This window comes from Nerophis lumbriciformis, linkage group LG32, assembly GCF_033978685.3.
Source record: "Nerophis lumbriciformis linkage group LG32, RoL_Nlum_v2.1, whole genome shotgun sequence".
Classification (NCBI taxonomy): Eukaryota; Metazoa; Chordata; class Actinopteri; order Syngnathiformes; family Syngnathidae; genus Nerophis; species Nerophis lumbriciformis.
In genome coordinates this window covers 887,464-907,463 of record NC_084579.2, presented here as the reverse complement: position 1 = coordinate 907,463, position 20,000 = coordinate 887,464, and the positions used below count along the sequence as shown (strand labels likewise).

The following is a 20,000-nucleotide window of genomic DNA, read 5'->3' as shown; positions in this document are numbered from 1 at the left end:
TCCTTACTAAGACTCTCCTCTCTGAGCTGCCACCTTAACGTGGTAGAGGAGTTTGCGTGTCCCAATGATCCTAGGAGCTATGTTGTCCGGGGGCTTTATGCCCCCTGGTAGGGTCTCCCAAGGCAAACTGGTCCTAGGTGAGGGATCAGACAAAGAGCAGCTCGAAGATCTCTATGAATAACACTGACAAGGAACCCAGATTTCCCTTGCCCGGACGCGGGTCACCGGGGCCCCCCTCTGGAGCCAGGCCCGGAGGTGGGGCACGATGGCGAGCGCCTGGTGGCCGGGCCTGGCCCCATGGGGCCCGGCCGGGCACAGCCCGAAGAGGCAACGTGGGTCCCCCCTCCAATGGGCTCACCACCCATAGCAGGGGTCATAGAGGTCGGGTGCGATGTGAGCTGGGCGGTAGCCGAAGGCAGGGCACTTGGCGGTCCGATCCTCGGCTACAGAAGCTAGCTCTTGGGACGTGGAACGTCACCTCGCTGGAGGGGAAGGAGCCTGAGCTAGTGCGCGAGGTGGAGAAGTTCTGGCTAGATATAGTCGGACTCACTTCGACGCACAGCAAGGGCTCTGGAACCAGTTCTCTCGAGAGGGGCTGGACTCTCTTCCACTCTGGCGTTGCCGGCAGTGAGAGGCGACGGGCTGGGGTGGCAATTCTTGTTTCCCCCCGGCTCAGAGCCTGTACGTTGGAGTTCAACCCGGTGGACGAGAGGGTAGCTTCCCTACGCCTTCGGGTGGGGGCAAGGGTCCTGACTGTGGTTTGCGCTTACGCGCCAAACCGCAGCTCAGAGTACCCACCCTTTTTGGATTCACTCGAGGGAGTACTTGAGAGTGCTCCCCCGGGTGATTCCCTCGTTCTACTGGGGGACTTCAATGCTCATGTTGGCAGCGACAGTGAAACCTGGAGAGGCGTGATTGGGAAAAATGGCTGCCCGGATCTGAACCCGAGCGGTGTTTTGTTATTGGACTTTTGTGCCCGTCACAGATTGTCCATAACGAACACCATGTTCAAACATAAGGGTGTCCATATGTGCACTTGGCACCAGGACACCCTAGGCCGCAGTTCCATGATCGACTTTGTAGTTGTGTCATCGGATTTGCGGCCTCATGTTTTGGACACTCGGGTGAAGAGAGGGGCGGAGCTTTCTACCGATCACCACCTGGTTGGCTGCGATGGTGGGGGAGGATGCCGGACAGACCTGGCAGGCCCAAACGCATTGTGAGGGTTTGCTGGGAACGTCTAGCAGAGTCTCCTGTCAGAGAGAGTTTCAATTCCCACCTCCGGAAGAACTTTGAACATGTCACGAGGGAGGTGCTGGACATTGAGTCCGAATGGACCATGTTCCGCGCCTCTATTGTCGAGGCGGCTGATTGGAGCTGTGGCCACAAGGTGGTTGGTGCTTGTCGTGGCGGTAATCCTAGAACCCGTTGGTGGACACCGGCGGTGAGGGATGCCGTCAAGCTGAAGAAGGAGTCCTATCGGGTTCTTTTGGCTCATAGGACTCCTGAGGCAGTGGACAAGTACCGACAGGCCAAGCGGTGTGCGGCTTCAGCGGTCGCAGAGGCAAAAACTCGGACATGGGAGGAGTTCGGTGAGGCCATGGAAAACGACTTCCGGACGGCTTTGAAGCAATTCTGGACCACCAGCCGCCGCCTCAGGAAGGGGAAGCAGTGCACTATCAACACCGTGTATGGCGAGGATGGTGCTCTGCTGACCTCGACTGCGGATGTTGTGGATCGGTGGAGGGAATACTTCGAAGACCTCCTCAATCCCACCAACACGTCTTCCTATGAGGAAGCAGTGCCTGGGGAGTCTGTGGTGGGCTCTCCTATTTCTGGGGCTGAGGTTGCTGAGGTAGTTAAAAAGCTCCTCGGTGGCAAAGCCCCGGGGGTGGATGAGATCCGCCCGGAGTTCCTTAAGGCTCTGGATGCTGTGGGGCTGTCTTGGTTGACAAGACTCTGCAGCATCGCGTGGACATCGGGGGCGGTACCACTGGATTGGCAGACCGGGGTGGTGGTTCCTCTCTTTAAGAAGGGGAACCGGAGGGTGTGTTCTAACTATCGTGGGATCACACTCCTCAGCCTTCCCGGTAAGGTCTATTCAGGTGTACTGGAGAGGAGGCTACGCCGGATAGTCGAACCTCGGATTCAGGAGGAACAGTGTGGTTTTCGTCCTGGTCGTGGAACTGTGGACCAGCTCTATACTCTCGGCAGGGTCCTTGAGGGTGCATGGGAGTTTGCCCAACCAGTCTACATGTGTTTTGTGGACTTGGAGAAGGCATTCGACCGTGTCCCTCGGGAAGTCCTGTGGGGAGTGCTCAGGGAGTATGGGGTATCGGACTGTCTGATTGTGGCGGTCCGCTCCCTGTATGCTCAGTGCCAGAGCTTGGTCCGCATTGCCGGTAGTAAGTCGGACACGTTTCCAGTGAGGGTTGGACTCCGCCAAGGCTGCCCTTTGTCACCCATTCTGTTCATAACTTTTATGGACAGAATTTCTAGGCGCAGTCAAGACGTTGAGGGGATCCGGTTTGGTGGCTGCAGGATTAGGTCTCTGCTTTTTGCACATGATGTGGTCCTGATGGCTTCATCTGGCCAGGATCTTCAGCTCTCGCTGGATCGGTTCGCAGTCGAGTGTGAAGCGACTGGGATGAGAATCAGCACCTCCAAGCCCGAGTCCATGGTTCTCGCCCGGAAAAGGGTGGAGTGCCATCTCCGGGTTGGGGAGGAGATCTTGCCCCAAGTGGAGGAGTTCAAGTACCTCGGAGTCTTGTTCACGAGTGAGGGAAGAGTGGATGGTGAGATAGACAGGCGGATCGGCGCGGCGTCTTCAGTAATGCGGACGCTGTATCGATCCGTTGTGGTGAAGAAGGAGCTGAGCCGGAAGGCAAAGCTCTCAATTTACCGGTCGATCTACGTTCCCATCCTCACCTATGGTCATGAGCTTTGGGTTATGACCGAAAGGACAAGATCACGGGTACAAGCGGCTGAAATGAGTTTCCTCCGCCAGGTGGCGGGGCTCTCCCTTAGAGATAGGGTGAGAAGCTCTGCCATCCGGGAGGAGCTCAAAGTAAAGCCGCTGCTCCTCCACATGGAGAGGAGCCAGATGAGGTGGTTCGGGCATCTGGTCAGGATGCCACCCGAACGCCTCCCTAGGGAGGTGTTTAGGGCACGTCCGACCGGTAGGAGGCCACGGGGAAGACCCAGGATACGTTGGGAAGACTATGTCTCCCGGCTGGCCTGGGAACGCCTCGGGATCCCCCGGGAGGAGCTGGATGAAGTGGCTGGGGAGAGGGAAGTCTGGGCTTCCCTGCTTAGGCTGCTGCCCCCGCGACCCGACCTCGGATAAGTGGAAGAAGATGATGGATGGATGGATGGATAGAAGAGAAACTACAATAATGATATTTGGTAAGACTAGAAGAGAAACTACAATAATGATATTAGGTAAGACTAGAAGAGAAACTACAATAATGATATTTAGTAAGACTAGAAGAGAAACTACAATAATGATATTTGGTAAGACTAGAAGAGAAACTACAATAATGATATTAGGTAAGACTAGAAGAGAAACTACAATAATGATATTTAGTAAGACTAGAAGAGAAACTACAATAATGATATTTGGTAAGACTAGAAGAGAAACTACAACAATGATATTTGGTAAGACTAGAAGAGAAACTACAATAATGATATTTGGTCAGACTAGAAGAGAAACTACAATAATGATATTTGGTAAGACTAGAAGAGAAACTACAATAATGATATTTGGTAAGACTAGAAGAGACACAGTAGACATTGACAGTCAAATAAATGACATTTTGGGCGTAATGTTGGACGATACAATGAACTGGAAAGCTGGTCCAAATATACAACACAAAGTAGCAAGAAACACGTCAATAATGAAGACATGTAAATATGTTGGGGACCAAAACTCACTTTATATAGTCTACTGCTCACTAGTGTTACACTTCTGACTTATTGTGTGGAAATATGTCATAATGACACTTATTCACTAACTGTGATACAAAAAGATGAGTTATAATAATACATAATATTGAATATAGAGAACTTACAAACACTTTATTTATTGAATCACAAATATTGAAATTGAAAGATTTGGTGCATTTGCAAACATCTAAAATGATGTCAACTATAACTTCCTCGCCAAGAATGTTGTTCTCAACAAAAAATAAATATTACCTAGGAGGAAAATGTAATTGAACACATTTGTATGCACGTGTGTTGTACGTGCATACAAATGTGTTCAATTACATTTTCCTCCTACAACACTTAAAACCTTTAGCATATCATTACCATCAATTGATCAACGTAGACTTAAACAAGTGTGATAAACTTATTGGGGTGTTACCATTTAGTGGTCAATTGTACGGAATATGTACTGTACTATGCAATCTACTAATAAAAGTCTCAATCAATCAATCAATCAATCAGTATGTGGAACTAAATGATGGGATGGATTAGTAAACAATGTCAACAATATGATCCACTTTAAAGGGGAACTGCATTTTTTTGGGGGAACTTTGCCTATCGTTCACAATCATTATGAAATAAATGACAACTGATGTATTTTTTATACATTCTAAATAGTAAATAAAAGCGATCAAAAGTCAGCTAACAATGGAGCCTATGGAAGCCTCTCTATTCTGACTATGAAGCGCTTAAAACATGCAAACACCTCCAATAAGGTTTTATATACATGATGTATGTCATGTAGTAACATTCATAATAACATGTAATATATACATGATGTAAGTATATATGTCATGTAGTAACATTCATAATAACATGTAATATATACATGATGTAAGTATATATGTCATGTAGTAACATTCATAATAACATGTAATATATACATGATGTAAGTATATATGTCATGTAGTAACATTCATAATAACATGTAATATATACATGATGTAAGTATATATGTCATGTAGTAACATTCATAATAACATGTAATATATACATGATGTAAGTATATATGTCATGTAGTAACATTCATAATAACATGTAATATATACATGATGTAAGTATATATGTCATGTAGTAACATTCATAATAACATGTAATATATACATGATGTAAGTATATATGTCATGTAGTAACATTCATAATAACATGTCATATATACATGATGTAAGTATATATGTCATGTAGTAACATTCATAATAACATGTTATACATGATGAAAGTATGTATATCATGTAGTAACATTCATAATAACATGTAATATATACATGATGTAAGTATATATGTCATGTAGTAACATTCATAATAACATGTAATATATACATGATGTAAGTATATACAGGTAAAAGCCAGTAAATTAGAATATTATGAAAAACTTGATTTATTTCAGTAATTGCATTCAAAAGGTGTAACTTGTACATTATATTTATTCATTGCACACAGACTGATGCATTCAAATGTTTATTTCATTTAATTTTGATGATTTGAAGTGGCAACAAATGAAAATCCAAAATTCCGTGTGTCACAAAATTAGAATATTACTTAAGGCTAATACAAAAAAGGGATTTTTAGAAATGTTGGCCAACTGAAAAGTATGAAAATGAAAAATATGAGCATGTACAATACTCAATACTTGGTTGGAGCTCCTTTTGCCTCAATTACTGCGTTAATGCGGCGTGGCATGGAGTCGATGAGTTTCTGGCACTGCTCAGGTGTTATGAGAGCCCAGGTTGCTCTGATAGTGGCCTTCAACTCTTCTGCGTTTTTGGGTCTGGCATTCTGCATCTTCCTTTTCACAATACCCCACAGATTTTCTATGGGGCTAAGGTCAGGGGAGTTGGCGGGCCAATTTAGAACAGAAATACCATGGTCCGTAAACCAGGCACGGGTAGATTTTGCGCTGTGTGCAGGCGCCAAGTCCTGTTGGAACTTGAAATCTCCATCTCCATAGAGCAGGTCAGCAGCAGGAAGCATGAAGTGCTCTAAAACTTGCTGGTAGACGGCTGCGTTGACCCTGGATCTCAGGAAACAGAGTGGACCGACACCAGCTGGACTGCTGCTGAGTGGTCCAAAGTCATGTTTTCTGACGAAAGCAAATTTTGCATTTCCTTTGGAAATCGAGGTCCCAGAGTCTGGAGGAAGACAGAAGAGGCACAGGATCCACGTTGCCTGAAGTCTAGTGTAAAGTTTCCACCATCAGTGATGGTTTGGGGTGCCATGTCATCTGCTGGTGTCGGTCCACTCTGTTTCCTGAGATCCAGGGTCAACGCAGCCGTCTACCAGCAAGTTTTAGAGCACTTCATGCTTCCTGCTGCTGACCTGCTCTATGGAGATGGAGATTTCAAGTTCCAACAGGACTTGGCGCCTGCACACAGCGCAAAATCTACCCGTGCCTGGTTTACGGACCATGGTATTTCTGTTCTAAATTGGCCCGCCAACTCCCCTGACCTTAGCCCCATAGAAAATCTGTGGGGTATTGTGAAAAGGAAGATGCAGAATGCCAGACCCAAAAACGCAGAAGAGTTGAAGGCCACTATCAGAGCAACCTGGGCTCTCATAACACCTGAGCAGTGCCAGAAACTCATCGACTCCATGCCACGCCGCATTAACGCAGTAATTGAGGCAAAAGGAGCTCCAAGCAAGTATTGAGTATTGTACATGCTCATATTTTTCATTTTCATACTTTTCAGTTGGCCAACATTTCTAAAAATCCCTTTTTTGTATTAGCCTTAAGTAATATTCTAATTTTGTGACACACGGAATTTTGGATTTTCATTTGTTGCCACTTCAAATCATCAAAATTAAATGAAATAAACATTTGAATGCATCAGTCTGTGTGCAATGAATAAATATAATGTACAAGTTACACCTTTTGAATGCAATTACTGAAATAAATCAAGTTTTTCAAAATATTCTAATTTACTGGCTTTTACCTGTATGTCATGTAGTGACATTCATAATAACATGTAATATATACATGTAAGTATATATGTCATGTAGTAACATTCATAATAACATGTAATATATACATGATGTAAGTATATATGTCATGTAGTAACATTCATAATAACATGTATTATATACATGATGTAAGTATATATGTCATGTAGTAACATTCATAATAACATGTAATATATACATGATGTAAGTATATATGTCATGTAGTGACATTCATAATAACATGTAATATATACATGATGTAAGTATATATGTCATGTAGTAACATTCATAATAACATGTATTATATACATGATGTAAGTATACATGTCATGTAGTAACATTCATAATAACATGTAATATATACATGATGTAAGTATATATGTCATGTAGTAACATTCATAATAACATGTAATATATACATGATGTAAGTATATATGTCATGTAGTAACATTCATAATAACATGTAATATATACATGATGTAAGTATATATGTCATGTAGTAACATTCATAATAACATGTATTATATACATGATGTAAGTATATATGTCATGTAGTAACATTCATAATAACATGTATTATATACATGATGTAAGTATATATGTCATGTAGTAACATTCATAATAACATGTAATATATACATGATGTAAGTATATATGTCATGTAGTGACATTCATAATAACATGTAATATATACATGATGTAAGTATATATGTCATGTAGTAACATTCATAATAACATGTATTATATACATGATGTAAGTATACATGTCATGTAGTAACATTCATAATAACATGTAATATATACATGATGTAAGTATATATGTCATGTAGTAACATTCATAATAACATGTAATATATACATGATGTAAGTATATATGTCATGTAGTAACATTCATAATAACATGTAATATATACATGATGTAAGTATATATGTCATGTAGTGACATTCATAATAACATGTAATATTTACACATTTTGATCATTTTAAGCATATGTGGCATGTTGATTTAAAAAACTAACCCTAACCCTCTAACCCACATCACGACGTTCTTTTTTTTTTTTTTTACCTCATGACTGTTTATTACTCACTGCAGACTTTTGAGAGCCAACAAACATGATAAAACATCACTTACTGTACAATGTCTGCTGCCATTAGAATGTTCATATATTCCCATTTAGATGAAGAATGACTCAATCCACACCAAAAAAGGGGGGCGGAACAAAGTGTCTTTTTCGTGTCGGTCTCGCCCTTTTGGGTCTAAATTGGCTGTCAAAGTGTCCCAACTTGTCAGAATACATCCTCATCCTTCTACTATCCAGGTGAGAGGCATGATGTATGATCTAGAATAAAGTTTGACGAGCAAGGAAAGGAGGAAGCAGCTGATCAGTGGATGACGTCAACATTGGCCTACAGGAAGTGATGAATTTAATGTATTGTCCTTGCTTTCAGGAAGACAATGAGATGCAGGGTAGCAGCACCGGAGATAGCAGCATAATCAATTATAACATCAATGAGATGCAGGGTAGCAGCACCGGAGATAGCAGCATAATCAATTATAACATCAATGAGATGCAGGGTAGCAGCACCGGAGATAGCAGCATAATCAATTATAACATCAATGAGATGCAGGGTAGCAGCACCGGAGATAGCAGCATAATCAATTATAACATCAATGAGATGCAGGGTAGCAGCACCAGAGATAGCAGCATAATCAATTATAACATCAATGAGATGCAGGGTAGCAGCACCAGAGATAGCAGCATAATCAATTATAACATCAATGAGATGCAGGGTAGCAGCACCGGAGATAGCAGCATAATCAATTATAACATCAATGAGATGCAGGGTAGCAGCACCGGAGATAGCAGCATAATCAATTATAACATCAATGAGATGCAGGGTAGCAGCACCGGAGATAGCAGCATAATCAATTATAACATCAATGAGATGCAGGGTAGCAGCACCAGAGATAGCAGCATAATCAATTATAACATCAATGAGATGCAGGGTAGCAGCACCGGAGATAGCAGCATAATCACTTATAACATCAATGAGATGCAGGGTAGCAGCACCGGAGATAGCAGCATAATCAATTATAACATCAATGAGATGCAGGGTAGCAGCACCGGAGATAGCAGCATAATCAATTATAACATCAATGAGATGCAGGGTAGCAGCACCGGAGATAGCAGCATAATCAATTATAACATCAATGAGATGCAGGGTAGCAGCACCGGAGATAGCAGCATAATCAATTATAACATCAAAAAGCAAAGAGCACAATATAAAAATAAGCGATGAATAATAACATGAAAATGTTGCCGCTATAAATAGTCTGTCTGTGAAAGAGTTATGACTAATACCTGTTAATATTTATAGTAACAATATCACTAATACTTCTTTATATTCAAGTCACCAAATAGAAATGGAGTATTGTTGGCGCTTTTTGGATGTTTTTATGGGCAGAATAGAGGACCTCCCATTTGCTCCGCTGCAAGCGGACTTCTATTCACAAGTCAGAATGAATTTAAAAAAATGTCTTTCATAATGATTGTGAACCATACACCAAAAAAGGTGCAGTTCCCCTTTAAGAAAGTGTTGAAACAAGTGTTTACAAAGTACAGGAAGAAAAAGCATGATACATATTTTAAACTAATTGAATGTGAGATAATAGATTTTGTGAAATACACCTGACTTGACTATCTTTCTGTTATTTTTTGGTTTTTGAATCTTATTAATGGAGTCATTTGTTTACACATTGAGAACAGGAAGTGAATGAAAGTGTTAGTAATTGCTATGAAATGGAAACGGCATAGGATTGAATTAGCGCTGCTTCTTCCTACTCCATTTCAAAGTGGAAATTGTGACATATGTTGTAACTGTATGCATGCTCCTAATCAACTGTAACTATATGCATGCTCCTAATCAACTGTAACTGTATGCATGCTCCTAATCAACTGTAACTGTATGCATGCTCCTAATCAACTGTAACTGTATGCATGCTCCTAATCAACTGTAACTGTATGCATGCTCCTAATCAACTGTAACTGTATGCATGCTCCTAATCAACTGTAACTATATGCATGCTCCTAATCAACTGTAACTGTATGCATGCTCCTAATCAACTGTAACTGTATGCATGCTCCTAATCAACTGTAACTGTATGCATGCTCCTAATCAACTGTAACTGTATGCATGCTCCTAATCAACTGTAACTGTATGCATGCTCCTAATCAACTGTAACTGTATGCATGCTCCTAATCAACTGTAACTGTATGCATGCTCCTAATCAACTGTAACTGTATGCATGCTCCTAATCAACTGTAACTGTATGCGTGCTCCTAATCAACTGTAACTGTATGCATGCTCCTAATCAACTGTAACTGTATGCGTGCTCCTAATCAACTGTAACTGTATGCATGCTCCTAATCAACTGTAACTGTATGCATGCTCCTAATCAACTGTAACTGTATGCATGCTCCTAATCAACTGTAACTGTATGCATGCTCCTAATCAACTGTAACTGTATGCGTGCTCCTAATCAACTGTAACTGTATGCATGCTCCTAATCAACTGTAACTGTATGCATGCTCCTAATCAACTGTAACTGTATGCATGCTCCTAATCAACTGTAACTGTATGCATGCTCCTAATCAACTGTAACTGTATGCATGCTCCTAATCAACTGTAACTGTATGCATGCTCCTAATCAACTGTAACTGTATGCATGCTCCTAATCAACTGTAACTGTATGCATGCTCCTAATCAACTGTAACTGTATGTGTGCTCCTAATCAACTGTAACTGTATGCGTGCTCCTAATCAACTGTAACTGTATGCGTGCTCCTAATCAACTGTAACTGTATGCGTGCTCCTAATCAACTGTAACTGTATGCGTGCTCCTAATCAACTGTAACTGTATGCATGCTCCTAATCAACTGTAACTGTATGCATGCTCCTAATCAACTGTAACTGTATGCATGCTCCTAATCAACTGTAACTGTATGCATGCTCCTAATCAACTGTAACTGTATGCATGCTCCTAATCAACTGTAACTGTATGCATGCTCCTAATCAACTGTAACTGTATGTGTGCTCCTAATCAACTGTAACTGTATGCATGCTCCTAATCAACTGTAACTGTATGCATGCTCCTAATCAACTGTAACTGTATGCGTGCTCCTAATCAACTGTAACTGTATGCATGCTCCTAATCAACTGTAACTGTATGCGTGCTCCTAATCAACTGTAACTGTATGCATGCTCCTAATCAACTGTAACTGTATGCATGCTCCTAATCAACTGTAACTGTATGCATGCTCCTAATCAACTGTAACTGTATGCATGCTCCTAATCAACTGTAACTGTATGCATGCTCCTAATCAACTGTAACTGTATGCATGCTCCTAATCAACTGTAACTGTATGCATGCTCCTAATCAACTGTAACTGTATGCGTGCTCCTAATCAACTGTAACTGTATGCATGCTCCTAATCAACTGTAACTGTATGCGTGCTCCTAATCAACTGTAACTGTATGCATGCTCCTAATCAACTGTAACTGTATGCATGCTCCTAATCAACTGTAACTGTATGCATGCTCCTAATCAACTGTAACTGTATGCATGCTCCTAATCAACTGTAACTGTATGCATGCTCCTAATCAACTGTAACTGTATGCATGCTCCTAATCAACTGTAACTGTATGCATGCTCCTAATCAACTGTAACTGTATGCATGCTCCTAATCAACTGTAACTGTATGCATGCTCCTAATCAACTGTAACTGTATGCGTGCTCCTAATCAACTGTAACTGTATGCATGCTCCTAATCAACTGTAACTGTATGCGTGCTCCTAATCAACTGTAACTGTATGCATGCTCCTAATCAACTGTAACTGTATGCATGCTCCTAATCAACTGTAACTGTATGCATGCTCCTAATCAACTGTAACTGTATGCATGCTCCTAATCAACTGTAACTGTATGCATGCTCCTAATCAACTGTAACTGTATGCATGCTCCTAATCAACTGTAACTGTATGCATGCTCCTAATCAACTGTAACTGTATGCATGCTCCTAATCAACTGTAACTGTATGCATGCTCCTAATCAACTGTAACTGTATGCATGCTCCTAATCAACTGTAACTGTATGCGTGCTCCTAATCAACTGTAACTGTATGTGTGCTCCTAATCAACTGTAACTGTATGCATGCTCCTAATCAACTGTAACTGTATGCATGCTCCTAATCAACTGTAACTGTATGCATGCTCCTAATCAACTGTAACTGTATGCATGCTCCTAATCAACTGTAACTGTATGCGTGCTCCTAATCAACTGTAACTGTATGCATGCTCCTAATCAACTGTAACTGTATGCATGCTCCTAATCAACTGTAACTGTATGCATGCTCCTAATCAACTGTAACTGTATGCATGCTCCTAATCAACTGTAACTGTATGCATGCTCCTAATCAACTGTAACTGTATGCATGCTCCTAATCAACTGTAACTGTATGCATGCTCCTAATCAACTGTAACTGTATGCATGCTCCTAATCAACTGTAACTGTATGCATGCTCCTAATCAACTGTAACTGTATGCATGCTCCTAATCAACTGTAACTGTATGCATGCTCCTAATCAACTGTAACTGTATGCATGCTCCTAATCAACTGTAACTGTATGCATGCTCCTAATCAACTGTAACTGTATGCATGCTCCTAATCAACTGTAACTGTATGCGTGCTCCTAATCAACTGTAACTGTATGCATGCTCCTAATCAACTGTAACTGTATGCATGCTCCTAATCAACTGTAACTGTATGCATGCTCCTAATCAACTGTAACTGTATGCATGCTCCTAATCAACTGTAACTGTATGCATGCTCCTAATCAACTGTAACTGTATGCATGCTCCTAATCAACTGTAACTGTATGCATGCTCCTAATCAACTGTAACTGTATGCGTGCTCCTAATCAACTGTAACTGTATGCATGCTCCTAATCAACTGTAACCGTATGCGTGCTCCTAATCAACTGTAACTGTATGCATGCTCCTAATCAACTGTAACTGTATGCATGCTCCTAATCAACTGTAACTGTATGCATGCTCCTAATCAACTGTAACCGTATGCATGCTCCTAATCAACTGTAACTGTATGCATGCTCCTAATCAACTGTAACTGTATGCATGCTCCTAATCAACTGTAACTGTATGCATGCTCCTAATCAACTGTAACCGTATGCGTGCTCCTAATCAACCATAAAGAAGTCTTGACTTGCCCATTATGAGCTCATATTAGTTTGACTTTGTCAATCCAAACCCACCTTTACACCATATTCTCATTCTTGGACTTTTGACTAGTATGCTATTTTTGTCCAAATAGTACCTCTTCAGGTTCCGTGTCAGGAGTGTTGTCTGTGTGAAAAGATAAAGACGAGCCGTCTGAATCCACTGACACGTCTTCATCGTAACCATAAAAGGTTTCTATGACCTACAAACACACGTGCAAGCAAAGCATCGCATTACAAGAGCAGAAGAAGTCATCAGCATTTACACAGCCGGGGTCATAGGGAGGACAAACAGGGTCAAAAGGAGGACAAACAGGATCAAAAGGAGGACGAACAGGGTCAAAAGGAGGACAAACCGTATCAATAAGGAGGACAAACCGTATCAAAAAGGAGGACAAACAGGATCAAAAGGAGGACGAACAGGGTCAAAAGGAGGACAAACAGGATAAAAAGGAGGACACATAGGAGGACAAATAGGATCAGAATTAGGAAAAACAGTATCAAAAGCACTACAAAAAGGATCAAAAGGATAAAAAACTCAATGGACTAATATATTGATGGATTGGTGGATTGATAGACTGAAATATTGATGATTGATGGAGTGATTGGTTGATGTATTGATATAATGATGAATTGAAGCATTGATTGCATGTTAATTATTCCCCCACAATGAAATATAACACGTTGTCATATTGTGTGCCTGTTGGAAATAAACTTCAAACATGTTGATTATTCCCCCACAATGAAATATAACACGTTGTCTCACCCGACAGGCTCTCAAAGTTCTTCTTCTTCTGGGACATTCTTGACGTCTGTATCGTAATAATAGATCCCTTTCCTGCAAACACAAACAAAGCATGTGGGATCTTTCTAGATGTTTGTGCGTTATCACAACTTACAATGACGTTCTTCACGTTACTTCCTGTTTCCACAGCCTAAAACAGAGGAGGAGAAGGAACGTGTCGGGTATTCATTGAAGATCAGTGCACAATGTTCTGGAATATTTCAAGAACCTTGGACAAGTCGTCTATGATGTGTTGTTGCTCCAGAACCTGAAGTCGTAGGAACTCCATTTCTTGGTCCTCCTGGCTGTAACCATGGTAACCGGCAGGGTTTCTGCGGTCCAGGTCGTTCAGAGAACTCGGTCTCCTCTGTGGACCAGAGCACAGCTTTGACGTCTTCTCATTCTGTAGGTGAACGTGCTGCCAAGATGAAACAAAAGAGCTACCATCTCAATGTTCTCCTGGGTGACAAAGCGCAGCTTGTTGTCAAGGCGACGCAACATGAGTGACAGCTCCTCATTCTTTCTGCTCAGACCTTTGCTTTTGTCCAGAAGAGGAAGAAACTGACTTTCTGTTTCTCTCAGGCGTTTCAGCTTCACCAAGCAGGAAACACATCAAATGGTAGGTGTAAGAACTCAGACACACTACATGTGTGTGTGTGTGTGTGTGTGTGTGTGTGTGTGTGTGTGTCACCAGTTCGTTGCGTTCTTCAGACAACAGAGCATTTCGATCTTCCAGCTTCCTGATGACAGCGCTGAGTTCAGCAATTTTCAACTGAAATCTCCGAGTGTCACGGTCCTCCTGAGACTGCACACACACACACACACACACACACACACACACACACACACACACACACACACACACACACACACACACACACACACACACACACACACACACACACACACACACACACACACACACACACACACACACACACGTATGGTCATGTGATCTCTTCTCTTGTCCAATCAAAAGAAGGTCTAAAGTCATCTTGAATGAGATGTTTACTGGCAAACTAAAGGTGGAACATTCTTCTTGGGCAAAGAACAAGCATTTTGGCTTACAGTATGGAGAGGATTGTTAGAGGCGGGGTTAGGGACAAGTCCAGGGTCCTTTAGTCCCGCCCTTTGTGCATCTCTAAGGGCTGCCATTTGCTGCTCAGCAGCCTGAGTCTGCAGCTGAAGGCGGTGGGCGTGGCCAGCCTGTAGCCCCAAGGCTTTGTCCAAAACACTAACAGCTCTGTCTTTCACTTTGATCTCGTCCATCTGGACATACAAATGTACAAATAAGGCTCCTGGCTGAGAGTCAATCAATCCAATAATCTACAAAAATCATCTTTGTCTTTGGCTACAAGAGGGTTCTCTCTGTGCATCGCTCCTCATTCAATGAACAGAGTAAACCCTCTTCTCAGTCATCCACAGTCTTTGTCTCTGCTTGCTGACACACTCAGGATGCACGGACCGAGAGCCTCGCTCGTGAGAAGCTCAGCAAGGTAACCAAGGTCAGGTAGAAAAAAGATGTTGGGAATATTAAGTCTTCAAAAGGAGTGACCGAGATGAGTCCAACAAGCAAATATGTTCACTGGGGGACGTTGTTACATTTTTGCTAACACAGATTGTGAGTCCATTTAATTCAGTTCTTGACCTTTCAATTACAAAAACACTGGTGAAGTTGATTGTGTTTGAAAAGGTTACTTTATGATTAGATTATTATTATATTGTTGATCAGCTACAAGTTGTGGGACAATATATCATCCAGGTCCACTCCTTGTGAGACCACCAGCCTTCAAGTCAAAACTTGTTCTACTTCTGAAGCTAATAATTGTCTCATCAGACCACAATTTTTAATCAATCATACCAGTCGGCGGATCTCCCTCTCACAGTCCCTCTTGGTTCTGTTCAACTCCTCCTGGTGTTGGTGATGCACCGATCGGAGCTCGGCTACTCGGGCCTGACAAGCTTGGTGAGCTAATCCCAGCGCTTCCTCTGCGCTCCTCTTTGCTCCGCGTTGCTCCTGAACTTCCTGCTGGAGGCGACAACGTTCTGCCTCCCAACTCCTTCTTGTCTCCTCCACCTCCATCAGCAGGGCACTCCTTACCTGTATATACATACACACATATATACATACACACACATACATATACACACATATATACTGTTTATATATATATATATACACACTGTATATATATATATATATATATATATATATATAAACTGTATATATATATTATATATACAGTATATATATATATATATATATATACACACACACACACATATATATATACATATGTATATATATATCCATCCATCCATCCATCCATCTTCCTCCGCTTATCCGAGGTCGGGTCGCGGGGGCAGCAGCCTAAGCAGGGAAGCCCAGACTTTCCTCGCGTTCCCAGGCCAGCCGGGAGACATAGTCTTCCCAACGTGTCCTGGGTCTTCCCCGTGGCCTCTTACCGGTTAGACGTGCCCTAAACACCTCCCGAGGGAGGCGTTCGGATGGCATCCTGACCAGATGCCCGAACCACCTCATCTGGCTCCTCTCAATGTGGTGGAGCAGTGGCTTTACTTTGAGATCCCACCGGATGGCAGAGCTTCTCACCCTATCTCTAAGGGAGAGCCCCGCCACCCGGCGGAGGAAACTCATTTGGGCCGCTTGTACCCGTGATCTTGTCCTTTCGGTCATAACCCAAAGCTCATGACCATAGGTGAGGATGGGAACGTAGATCGACCGGTAAATTGAGAGCTTTGCCTTCCGGCTCAGCTCCTTCTTCACCACAACGGATCGATACAGCGTCCGCATTACTGAAGACGCCGCACCGATCCGCCTGTCGATCTCACGATCCACTTTTCCCTCACTCGTGAACAAGACTCCTAGGTACTTGAACTCCTCCACTTGGGGCAGGGTCTCCTCCCCAACCCGGAGATGGCACTCCACCCTTTTCCGGGCAAGAACCATGGACTCGGACTTGGAGGTGCTGATTCTCATCCCAGTTTCTTCACACTCGGCTGCGAACCGATCCAGTGAGACCTGAAGATCCTGGCCAGATGAAGCCATCAGGACCACATCATCTGCAAAAAGCAGAGACCTAATCCTCCAGCCACCAAACCAGATCCCCTCAACGCCTTGACTGCGCCTAGAAATTCTGTCCATAAAAGTTATGAACAGAATGGGTGACAAAGGGCAGCCTTGGCGGAGTCCAACCCTCACTGGAAACGTGTCTGACTTACTGCCGGCAATGCGGACCAAGCTCTGACACTGATAGTACAGGGAGCGGACAGCCACAATCAGACAGTCCGATACCCAATACTCTCTGAGCACTCCCCACAGGACCTCCCGAGGGACACGGTCAAATGCCTTCTCCAAGTCCACAAAGCACATGTAGACTGGTTGGGCAAACTCCCATGCACCCTCAAGGACCCTGCCGAGAGTATAGAGCTGGTCCACAGTTCCACGACCAGGACGAAAACCACACTGTTCCTCCTGAATCCGAGGTTTGACTATCCGGCGTAGCCTCCTCTCCAGTTCACCTGAATAGACCTTACCAGGAAGGCTGAGGAGTGTGATCCCACGATAGTTGGAACACACCCTCCGGTTCCCCTTCTTAAAGAGAGGAACCACCCACCCGGTCTGCCAATCCAGAGGTACCGCCCCCGATGTCCACGCGATGCTGCAGAGTCTTGTCAACCAAGACAGCCCCACAGCATCCAGAGCCTTAAGGAACTCCGGGCGGATCTCATCCACCCCCGGGGCCTTGCCACCGAGGAGCTTTTTAACTATCTCAGCAACCTCAGCCCCAGAAATAGGAGAGCCCACCACAGATTCCCCAGGCACTGCTTCCTCATAGGAAGACGTGTCGGTGGGATTGGGGAGGTCTTCGAAGTATTCCCTCCACCGATCCACAACATCCGCAGTCGAGGTCAGCAGAACACCATCCGCACCATACACGGTGTTGACAGTGCAATGCTTCCCCTTCCTGAGACGGCGAATGGTGGTCCAGAATCACTTCGAAGCCGTCCGGAAGTCGTTTTCCATGGCCTCGCCGAACTCCTCCCATGTCCGAGTTTTTGCCTCCGCGACCGCTGAAGCCGCACACCGCTTGGCCTGTCGGTACCTGTCCGCTGCCTCCGGAGTCCTATGAGCCAAAAGAACCCGATAGGACTCCTTCTTCAGCTTGACGGCATCCCTCACCGCCGGTGTCCACCAACGGGTTGTAGGATTACCGCCACGACAGGCACCAACTACCTTGCGGCCACAGCTCCAATCAGCCGCCTCGACAATAGAGGTGCGGAACATGGTCCACTCGGGCTCAATGTCCAGCACCTCCCTCGTGACATGTTCAAAGTTCTTCCGGAGGTGGGAATTGAAACTCTCTCTGAAAGGAGACTGCCAGACGTTCCCAGCAGACCCTCACAATGCGTTTGGGCCTGCCAGGTCTGTCCGGCATCCTCCCCCACCATCGCAGCCAACTCACCACCAGGTATATATATATATATATATGTGTGTATAAATAAATAAATAAATAAATAAATATATATATATATATATATATATATATATATAAGTGTATATATAGAACGGGAGCAGGCAGAAGACTCGATTTTAGCCACTGAAAGGGGTGACGTGCTGGTAACCTCTCCCCCAGGTCATAGAAGAGCGAGGCTATAGTAACTCATAAACACATAGTCTCACAGCCCGGAAGACGACGCCGAGAGAGATCTCCCTCCGTTGAGCTGCCGTCTACCGTCGTTAAATCTACCAGACCTGCTCAACTGCTGTACCGTATATCCTTACTTGAGACCAGCCTATGTACTCGATGTTATCCAATTTCTCTTGCTTGTTTTCAGCATAACTATTTGTGTCGTTACAATAAGTGAAAAGTTTGATGTTTATCCCCATTTCGTTACCTAAATTACTCTGATTTTGATAGACGAAAGGCAGGATGTTACACCAAGTAGTATTTCCTGACGGACTGGTGCTTGGGCTTGTTTTACTGTCCTTGTGCCTCAGTCATTCCTTCCCGACGATAGTGACTGACAAGTGTCTTAGAACATATGGCGGACTTGAAATAGACTGGGTCAAGGGGGACAGCAAGACTTATTTTTTTGACTTGTGCAGTGTGATTGATTGCGGGGGACATACTAGCTATTACCGTGGTAGTAACCTCTATCTCTGGTACGACTCAACCCTGAATCATTGGTGTCGGAACAGACAACATACTCTGGTAAGTGGTGCCCCTCGTGGACGCAAGTAACCCACTACACAGGGCATTGGAATCCCCCTGATCCCTATTATTCCAGCAGACCTCCACAATTCAAAATTGTTCTGAAAGGGATGACCTTTCAGAGGAATTTTGATGGTTCCCAGAACCCCCTCGCCCTTACAATTGACAACGTGGGTGCCATGCCTAGTCCCTTTTATGTTGTTTTGGGGGTTGACCAGACTGGTCCAGACCCTAAAGGGATTATTAAAATGAATGTCCTTGAGAGGGCGTTAACTACCTCTACACCCTCTGTAGCACCTAAAGTGCCACTCCACCTTGGTGACGTTTCAAAGGCTCTCACATCTGTGTATACTAATGACATCACCACCGAAGACCTGGTAGCTTTGACCTTCGGAGCAGGTGCAGGCAACCTGTGGCTCAGGTGGATGACTAGCATGGCCAAGAGCCAAAACATGGGTGACTGTGTTGCTTGTTCCGCTGGACGTCCCTTTCCCCACACTTACCCCGCCCCTTTTAAGTTGACTGACACAAATGGCTCAAACTGTCTTATCTCCTTGTTTTCTGAACCCACGCCGCCAGGGTGCCATTTGTTGGCTAGTGTTTACCCTCCTGTTGACAATTCCACCCGACTTCTTCCCTTTGTGGCCCAAAAGCTGAATTACACATGTTTTCAATTCACAGGACCCTCTTCGCCCCCCAACAAATTGGGTGACATTGACCCTTCCTGGTGCACCACACTGATAGATGGCTCAAGGATAGGCCCTTG

The 20,000-nt window shown here is 43.7% G+C and overlaps 1 protein-coding gene across 7 annotated transcripts in view; it reads right to left on the bottom strand.

The window, feature by feature from the left end:
* jakmip3 (Janus kinase and microtubule interacting protein 3) overlaps window positions 1–20,000 on the bottom strand; it is a 36,732-nt gene that overhangs the window by 8,440 nt on the left and 8,292 nt on the right. For 3 of the 7 annotated variants that reach the window (XM_061981219.2, XM_072912078.1, XM_072912077.1), the window contains exons 4-11: window positions 15,862–16,101; window positions 15,069–15,269; window positions 14,692–14,805; window positions 14,445–14,591; window positions 14,230–14,367; window positions 14,116–14,151; window positions 13,983–14,054; window positions 13,315–13,419 (exon numbers count right to left, since the gene is read on the bottom strand). In XM_061981219.2, coding sequence (XP_061837203.1) covers window positions 13,315–13,419; window positions 13,983–14,054; window positions 14,116–14,151; window positions 14,230–14,367; window positions 14,445–14,591; window positions 14,692–14,805; window positions 15,069–15,269; window positions 15,862–16,101 — 1,053 coding nt within the window. The remainder of the gene's footprint in view (window positions 1–13,314; window positions 13,420–13,982; window positions 14,055–14,115; window positions 14,152–14,229; window positions 14,368–14,444; window positions 14,592–14,691; window positions 14,806–15,068; window positions 15,270–15,861; window positions 16,102–20,000) is intronic. The other 4 variants (XM_061981222.2, XM_072912079.1, XM_061981220.1 and 1 more) reach the window with 3 other exon arrangements.